Genomic DNA, 9,981 nt, shown 5'->3' on the forward strand with positions numbered 1-9,981 from the left:
GCTTAACTCAGTGATTGAGGGCGCGAAAAGGAGTTAAACTGAGCTCATGTCGTTGCCGGGTCACATATCCGGGTGTCAAAACAAGCAAATCAGTGAATTCAGTTATGTATTGTCCTTCATTAATTTGATATATGAATTTAAGTCGTGCAGAACGATTTCGCTCAGTTATTGTCGGCAAGCCAGCATTGGTTAAAAAATTTTAATAGATGTACGTCGGTAACTGTTATATATGTATCGAGCAGCCTTCTTTTGAACTCTCTCTACTTTGTTAATAGTCTCAGTGAACGGGTCCCAAATGATAGCAGCATAATCTGCGTTTTGGAAGCAACACATTTGTGAGCAAGAAGGCAGACAGATGGGGAGACAATCGCAGTGCTCGTCTTAAAAAAACAACTTACCAAAAGCGTTAAAAGTTATGAAATCAATATGTTTATTCCAGCTAAGATTGTTAGCGACCCAGAGCCCTGGATATTTATATTGTGTTGCTTCTCATCATCAGTCATTCATTTATTTAACAAAACATATAAATCATACATCAGAATATGTTGGGCCCATAGCCATAGCTAGTTTGGGCCCCGAAAGTGTCACATCGTTAGGAGAGTAATCAAAAGGTAAGACTTTCTTTTTGTGAAAGATCCATCACTGATACAGTTTTCCAAATTTGATGGACATTTGTGATGTTAGAAACCTACAACCACGGAAACCAAGAAGCACAGCGGATGTGGCGACGTCCGCCGCTTATGACGAGGGTAGCGCTGGCGAACACTCTCGATGTTAGGTCACACGCAAACATGAATACCGCCGAGAGCAAAAGATTTCGCAGCAATCGCCATAGCTCAGATGGCAAGCACTGGGCGCGTAATTCGAAGATCGTGGGTTCGGTTCCCACCTGCGTCGTGTGTTTTTTTTTCTCATGCACTGTAGTCAGTTATCTTTAAGCTGTAAAATATTCGCTAATAATATCCACTGTTCAACACCACTAATTAAAATAAATCCCCTATGCTCCTTGGTTTCCCTTGCTTGGCTTATCTCATATGTATATAGAGCACACGACGAAAGGGGAAAACAGAGAGTGATATCAAATTCTTCAAGGCAACTGATTAAAAATACAGTAAGTTGGGGAAGTCACATTGAAAAAATTGACATATTTATTCAACGTTCGACCAGGGACTGGTCTTTCTCAAGATTGATCATACAGTGCATGGCCGCGTTTGTTATAGCACTGAACTTGGCACACAGAGGCCTTAAAAAAGAAAATTAAGACGAAAAAAAAGAAAGAGAACAGAATGAAGAAAAAAACTAACGGAGAAAGGGGAGCACAGGGGATACACCAAACACCACACCAAGATGGAGGAGCAAAGGGGCCGCGTGGAAGGGGTGAAAGAGGGAGGCGGGCCTGAGTGGGCGCGTGGCTAGTTCGAGACAAAGAAAAAGCGTGAGGGGGGGGGGGGACGGTCAACAAAAGAAGGGAACTGCCTGCCAATTGTGTGCGTCTGTGGCACCTCTAGCCGCGTCTGTGTGGCCCCAGAAGATAGCACAACGAGGACGTACAGGTTGCCGCTGCCCTAAGTGTCTCCACGCGGTGGCACGTGAGCCCTTAAAACCAGATGAGGTTTCCATATGTGGACCACAAGGAAAAGCTCGTGCACAGGCGTGGAAAAAAGAAATAATCAAGATAGATAACGGCACTGCGATTACTGAAAGAGAAAACACACACGCACAGGCGACAAGATTACGCAGGATACACACAAATATGTGTCACTGTTGTAGCATTTTTTAGCACGAGATATGAATGGAAATGCATAGAAGCCCACAAATGAAGTTAAGACAGCGCCAGAATGATAGAAAGTGGCCCCAAAAAACGAATTTCATCCCATGATCCCACATATATAACGGACCTCGAAATAACATGAGAGCATTGGCTCATTTTGTTCGTTTTACTAAAGAATACTTTGCTAACCATCACCTGTGTGAAAAGGATCCCCAATTGCTGTTAGAATGCATACAGTTATTCACTAGCTCTTATTCGACTATGACCAGTTTCTCTTTCGTGCAGCCCATGTCGACTTTCAACAGCAGGCGGCCTTTCCCCTGGAAACAGCCGCTCACGGAGGCGAGGACGTGGCTGTCTACGCCCGAGGGCCATGGGCGCACCTCTTCGATGGTGTCAATGATCAGACGTACATTCCCTACGTCATGGCATACGCAGCCTGCATCGGACTGTTCAAAGGCAGCGAATGCCACCAACGGAATACTCTCTGAGGCGAACCACAGCCATTCAAGCGAAAGCATGCTGGCCAGAACAATTGAACCTCTTGGACTTAAACATATCACTTTGCGAAAAATGTGGTTTCCTATACCTCGGTTATTGGTTGCGTAACTATGGTTTACTTGAAACAAGTCAGTTGATGTCACTTTAACTGATTTATGCTCTGGGATCAGGATGTCGATTATTGCAATGCACCTTACCGCCAAAGCAAAGCTTATGATTTACTAAGCTATATTTTTGGAAACTTAGTTATTTTATGCTTTCTGACAGCACCACAATCTTAATTGATGATTTTTAACGTTAAATATTAATAGCTATAACTGATGTCCGAATACGATGGCCATGCAGTTTTTTACTTTCCAGATGCTAAGGTATAAGAGCTACTAACCTATATAGTACTGTAATCGCACGTTATAGATTTCCCAGGCACAACGTTACAGCTCGTTTCTTTAAGACGTTAGTAAATGAGGAACAAACACATTACGTCGTATGGCGCGCCACCATGAAAACTGGCACATCACCTATTCACACAATGACTATGCTTTCCAAGCGTCATCGTTTGCCCTACCTTCGGCGCTCAGTAAGTTTGCATTCTCAAACGAATTGCCTCGGATTTATGTAAAAATACACCAAACTTATTTAATTTGTCTAAGGCATGTGATCCTCATCAAATGTGTGAACTTTCTAAATTTCTTATATAGTTAATGCTGATGCACATCCTTTGCGTGATACCATTCCGAAGTGTATGCTGGCTTTTACTGATTAAAGTGTTTGTTCGAACTAATAAATGTAATATTCTCCTGACAATTTTATTTCATCATCATTGCAAATGCTTTTTTCATGTCAACCTATTTTTAAACTGTGTACATGAAGTTTATGCTCTTCTCACCTTTGTAGCGGTACGCGCGTTGCCCTGCCGAATAAGCTTAGGTGATGGGAGCTTTTTCAAGCCGGATAATGCAGATTTTCACTCCTCTTAGTGCCTCGAGGCTGTATTCAGAGTTTGTAAATAAACAAAGACAAAACTTCGAGATCACTGCGGCGATCCGCATTGGGCAATGCGAAAGCAAAACATCCACATAATATATCGACGTGAATGACTGTTCTGACGTCCATGCACTATATCGACGTCCTTGGATATTTTGACGTGTAAGTGTATTTTTCGCGTTTTTTCGCGTTTAATTAGTTGACTACACCTCATCAACCAAATTTTTCTCATGGCAACATTTTAGCAGATAGTTCCTATCGCAATCACACTTTCACACATTTGTCTTCAGAGAACGACGTAATCGAGCAGGCAGATTTTGCGGACACGCTTTGCTAACGCGACACAGCCATATAATGCTTCCGCATTAATAAAGCATTAACAGGCAGTGAAAAACGCAGTGGTCTCTCGACACAAGCTATTGAAAAGGGTACCATAAAGGGGCCGCTGCTAGACCGTCATCATCATCGTCATCATCATCATCAGCTTGACTATACCCACTGCAGGTCTCCCATGTCTCTCCAATTAACGCTGTCCTTTGTCAGTTGCCGCCACTGTATACCGGCAAACTTCTTAATCTCATCCGCCCACCTAACTTTCTGCCGTCCCCTGCTGCGCTTGCTTTCTTTTGGAATCCACTCCGTTACCCTTAAAGACCCGCGGTTGTCTTGCCTTCGCATTACATGCCCTGCCCAAGCCCATTTCTAGACCGTATTCTATGTTAGATTCCTGAGCGTATGTAGTACTGCAGCATTTTATCCCGAAATTCTACCCTTTAATTAGGCAACCAGCAGGGGATTCTGCTGGTCATAATAGTAACGAACCACTGAGTTCGCACTTCAACGGGCTCTGAAAGGGGCCCTCAATAAAGTTCCGGTATGCTTGGAATAATGAAGGACGCCGCCTCCCGAATATACTGAAACTAAATTTTTTTTAATGCATTTGTGTAGAAGTTGAGTTACCTGCAGTCAGAAATTGAATTTCAGCGTCTTCGCGTCGTTTCCTCTTCTCTCGTCACCTATTGCATCCCCTCCGCCCCACCCCCGGCTTCCGACGAGCGAGGGAATGATTTTCCTTCGTTGATGACGCAACGAGCGCTGAATTACGCGTTGCGCGCAGATTTCGGTGAAATCCCGGCAGCGCCAGTCTCTGCAATGCCCGGAAGCAGATATTTTAAAATTGCATTGTAAATTATCGGCTCGCCATCGAGCTCTGTTAAGCGGCATGAATGCTCAGTGGCTTGCGTATACATACTGAGAGGTTTTCATAACCAACCTCAAGTGCCCCTTTCATGCACCTTTCAAGGGAGCACGCGTACACTCAGGAGCGGTTATTCGGCTACAATTTCTTTGAGAACACTTTTCTTGCGAAGCGCAATAATCTTGACCTATCGGGTGTTGAATAATGCTTTCTGACAACGCCTTTGTGTATTGTAGCGTGAACGAGATGAGCTGCAGATGCTGATGTCATCTGTATGCATACAGCGCAATGTGCCGTCTTCGCTGTAGGTTCCTTTCATAAACAGTAGAGGGCAAAGCACAGGTCTCTTTGGCACGGCCTTCTGCGCTACATAAAAGTTGTTGGGCCATTAGGTACACCCAGAAAAAGTTGCCGCAGTTTTGAATGGTTTCCATTCCACGGATAGAGTTTCCCTCCGAGGCCAGTACGTTTCAAATCTATCAGTACTTTCTGGTGAAGAACACAGGAACAGGAAAATGCCTCCGCGTGAAGCTTTCCATCACGCTCTCCCTCCTCATCTCTGAAAGGTTAAGTTTCGATTACTCCCGTTTGCACCAGAATGCACTGGAAAGCGTATTTGGCCTAGTCTGTTAGATGTAGGGTTGCAATGACCACCCGACCTTGACGCAGTTCTTGATAGCAATCAACTGCGTGACTTTATATGGCCAGGCGCGGTCACGATCGTGTGGAAATACCTCGCAAGTTAAGGACTCACTGGATGCGCAAAGCAATCTCAATTACCTCATAGGTGGGGGCCACCTGAAAGCAGGCCTCGTGTTGGTGAAGGCGTGTGATGCGCTTAAATGTTATCATGACATAATGGGACGGAAAAACTTCTCTGCGCATACGTACAACGCAAGCGGGTACGTGGCCCGAAAAAGGTTACAAAATACACTGTGTGACCTATGCTCGCATTATTTCCTTCGAGCAAATTACTTGGGCTCCCTTACGAAGGTTACTTTTATTGCGAAAAATAAATAGGAACGGCTTACTTAGCGACCTTGTTGCCAGTGTGAAAGATGCCGTCACATGTACTGCTTAAGATTCAAGAAGTTTAAAACTGCATCATTATGGATCTTATTTGCAAGTACTCCCGGTTTCAAAGCGTCAGTGCTCTTAGAACACAAGCAGGCATTCCCACACATGCGAGTAGACGTCGCGTTGCCGCCATGAAGTTTCTTTTCATGCCTTACCATGGGTCGCTCCGTATCAACAACGATCAGTATCTGCAGCCACCACACCCTCACACTAAACGAAAAAATCATGATAAGCACATCCGGCCATACGTCACACGGTGCTATACTTTTAAGTTTTCTTTTTTTCCGTCGTCCGTAGAAATTTGGAATTCTCTGCCACGGGATGTTGTTGACGACTATTCTTTGTCTAGCTTTTTAAATAAGGTAGAATCTTTGTTTCACTCAGTGCCATAACGCGGAAGCTTTTTTTTTTCCTGCTCTTTTCTACCGTTTGATTTTGGTTGGAAGGATGTTCTGTTCCAGATAATAAGTTCGAGTGTTAATATATTTTACAAAGTGTTGTACATTGTGAATACCTTTGTAACCCACTTCCTGTATAGGCCTGTCAAAGGCTTACAGTATTGCTAAATAAATAAATAAATAAAATAAATTTGATGCCTCTCGACCAGCATGCTAAACAAGGTTGGTTTCGCCCAATGTAGCGTTGAAATTACCAATAAGGTGATTGTTGTTTTTTTGTTACTAGGTTGCGCTTGCTTTCCGCTGGTGATAACGAACGCAGGAAAGAAAGAAGGAAAACATGAAACCTCTAAAACTCAGGCGCACTACTTAAGCGCCATGTCGGCAGGGCCTGGAAAGGAATTTTGCGTTTTCTGATAAAAGAGCTTGCGTACAGGCAGCCTCTAGAGTGAGATGATTGCGAGTACTTTTGATTAGAATCGATAGCACTATTTTTTTGCGACTGTTCATAGCGCATCTCAATATTAATACACCATCACGTGAGAGGAATATTTTCGCGCTATTCTTTCCTGAATCAGGCGTGCTCCTGTATTTTTGCACTTTTATTTCTGGCCACTTTTGTAGCAAAAATATTGTTTACGTATTTTTCAGTATTCATTGCTCATAACTCCTCCTGTATTACTGACTATCCCGGTGACCGAACCGGGGTCCTTTATGTTAACTAAATATATTGTGCGCTATTGATTACTTTCCTGGTCGTCCCTTCGTTATGTACTCTATTTTCATTGTTTTCTTTGTGCTATGGTTATAAATTATTATAAATTGCGAGTACCCACGTTCTTTACTTGCATACTTTATTTAGAAAATAAAATAAATTCCAAGTACGCACCTTCATTGCTTGCATTCTTTATTACGAAATTAGCTATTCCATAACTCACGCACCGAAGGTGCTACACGCAACGTAATGTCAATCATATACCTAATAGTTAAATCGCTATTCGTGGTCCGAGTTACGCCGAGGTCTGAAGATTGGTGGCTACAATTCACTCTTTCGTTATATATTTGATATATATAAAAGTTACTGATATAAGAAGCCCCTTTCATAAATGATGCCAGCGTTCTCGTCACTACATGGGGCAACCGCGAATTTACCTTCGGATGAAGGCCGCGAGCATTGAAACAAGAACTAGCTACGATAGCCTATCACCTGTGTAGTATTTAGAGCTGCGCAATTATTACTTTAGAGACCCCCTGAAGTGTACGGTTACAGCATTCATAACCACTTTATGTTCCGAGAGTTTTGAGCTCGATCAGCGCGAATCGAAAGAGCAATGATTTAGTCAAAGAATTTTGTGTCTGGACAGGTCGTCAGCGTCTCTTATTTTTTTGCTGGAAATAGCAGGTTGCGAGGGGCCTGCCGAGACCTGTATTGCACCACATCATAGCTGTCTACGAGTAATAGCGCTTCTGCAGTGCGCTTACAGAGGGAGCAGCAGCAGTATGGCTGCTTCCGCCTTTGTCAGAGGGTCACTGAAACAAAAAAGCTGCACATTTTATTGCTCATCTGCTTCAGGAGGACGTTCCCAAGAAATTTTAGAATCTACTCACAGCTACAATAGTGGAGGCCGCGCGCACTCGTAGCCCCAAGGGCACGCTACACTTCGCGGAGTGCCTGCAGATTGCCTATATTTTTTTATGCGCACGTCCCGCAACTTAACCGCTGTCATCTCAGGCGATCAGCTAAGCAGGCTTCCGCAGTTTACTTCAACTCGCTCTGCACTGATGCTGGCACCTGCCGTTCGTGCGAGTCAAATAATGCATTGCATGCCTTCCCCCGTTTTCGTGTGGCGTAAGACAATGAAATTACGTAAATAAGCCGACGATGTTAAAAATAGGCGCAAGAAATGGAGGCTAAATGTACCGAAATATATTTTAGATATTCTAATGGGTGCGACGCAGCAGCTGTGTTTAGACTCCACGTTTATTCGCGCAGCTCGATAAATTTCTTGTGTATAAGACCCATGCGCACTTGAGCTTTTCTACGGCCATGTAACCATTACATAACGTGGATACACTGAGGTTTTACAGGCAAGAATAGTAAAGAGCGAAGAACAGATATGAAAAAAAGGCAGGGATGTAGAAAGACTCAGCAGCCATGTTAACAAGACGATCTTTGCAGAGCAATAAATCTAACCCTAGACACCCAAAATAAATGCCATTGCGGCAAACTATTACGTGTTTTGGAAGTGAAACGAGGATACGATGCGTTATGTACCGAAAAACAACTGCCATGGTACAGCTGTTCTGCTATTAGACGCCTGTCTTAGGCATCAGGTTCTATGTCACTGAGCTATTTTGGGAAGGCGCTTCGGAAGAGGACACCGTCCACACCAGACTGTCCAAAGAAATTGGAGCTGTAGTTGTAAACTTGTGCATGAACGCATCCCCCTTCCTGGAAAGAGAAAGAAAGAATGGTGGGCTTAAGATAGCTTCCCTATGGCTCGATATATCGCATTTAGTGAATGGCGGCTGGCTGAAATCTTTTTTAAACAGACTCATTTTCGTCTATAGGGTAAGGGGTCGAAAGGATAGAGTTTCTTAATAACACGTACAGGGAGACAGGGTGCGCTGCGCTTCATCCAATCTGGAAGCACGCAGGAACGCTGTAAAGATGAGGTTCCATATTTGTCTTGAATATTGTTAGGCACAAAATGTGCATTCGGCCATAACGACGGGATGGTTCTCTCGGCAGAGCTCGCAGAACTGCTGTGACGTTACCATACAAGCGTAACACCTGCATTAAGTCTTATGAACTAGAGTTAAAAGGACTACTAAAGTGCTTCCATCAGAGCGCACAGTATGCAATCGCTGCGTAGCTGCAGATTCAGAGAGGGAATGTACGCTTTCGGCCCAACACTAGCCGTGCCAAATAAACCCCTCGCGTTCTCTGAATTCCTGCGATGGATAAAATTGTTTTTAGGAAACCGGCACATGCGATGGCGTCAGCTTCCCATCTCGGTAATATTCAACTTCTCTGTGGTTGAAAGGTCAGAGCAAAAATGTCCAGGATGGAAATTAGTGGTCTGCTGTTCATTCATCCTCGCGCGAAGAAACGAGGACTAAGCAAGAAACGCACAGAAACGAAGCGCTGACTATGCATCGAATTTTTATTGGGACCAACTCATAGTTTTAAAGCCTTCAAGCACAGTCTGCGCAGGCGCAGATCGAAAAAAAAAAACAAGCAAAGAGCGAAAACAGCTCAAAGGACACACATGCGAAAACGTCATGAGGTTGAAATATTTTCAGCAAGATAACCCAGCTCGATGGGGTGGAACGCCAGCGACGGTTTGGCGACACACGAGGTTTGCGATGTGGCAATGAGATATGACTCTGCTATCTCCCGACATAGCTGATTTCTGTGCCTGTGGGCAGCATCGGCAGCCATCATCTCCGGTGGACATGCTGTATTATTTTATTTGCACAGACCCAACTATGAATGACAAGGTTGGAAGAAGCGGAGGAGGCCCACACCGACCGGTCGTGCTCTCTGAGACGAACATTGAGGCGCCTTCCCGTCGGCCCATAATAAACTCTTCCACACAAGAGCGGTATTTTGCACACACCCCTGTGTTGCACGGTGCGCATCTTTTGGCGTGTTTTAAAGCACACCTTCCAGCATTGGGCCCCGACTCTCCAGCTCCATTCTGACCACAGCACACTTTTTTGCCCACCTTCTGCTGAGCGGTAAAAAACGCCTATATGCCAAACCTGGCTGCAACTTCTTTGAGGCGATAGGAGACTCTGCGTAGACAGGGAAGGGTGAAATTTTCGTCCTTTTGTCCACGGAACTTTTTCGGGCACTTGGGCAAGCCCCTATCATCCGCATCATGAATTTATCCGCTAAAAATGAAAGACTGTTAGGGGAGCCCAGCCTCCTTAGACCTCGTAACCTGTGCATAGAAGCTGTCCTCTACCAGGCGTAGGCAAGGCTTTCAGTGCCGACGCATGGCATGACATAGCTATGACACGTTTAACAAGCCGCCACTCACCAT

At 44.4% G+C, this 9,981-nt stretch overlaps 1 protein-coding gene across 1 annotated transcript in view; it reads left to right on the forward strand.

Moving 5' to 3' along the window:
- LOC149344113 (alkaline phosphatase, tissue-nonspecific isozyme-like) overlaps positions 1-2,923 on the forward strand; it is a 47,498-nt gene extending 44,575 nt beyond the window's left edge. Inside the window, exon 8 of the mRNA XM_089546155.1 lies at positions 2,057-2,923. Within this exon, the coding sequence (XP_089402281.1) occupies positions 2,057-2,262 (206 nt within the window). The 3' untranslated portion in view covers positions 2,263-2,923. The remainder of the gene's footprint in view (positions 1-2,056) is intronic.
- Positions 2,924-9,981: the final 7,058 nt, after the last annotated feature.

The sequence above is a fragment of the Amblyomma mixtum genome, chromosome 5 (assembly GCF_055824585.1).
Source record: "Amblyomma mixtum isolate Tamu chromosome 5, ASM5582458v1, whole genome shotgun sequence".
NCBI classification, from domain to species: Eukaryota; Metazoa; Arthropoda; class Arachnida; order Ixodida; family Ixodidae; genus Amblyomma; species Amblyomma mixtum.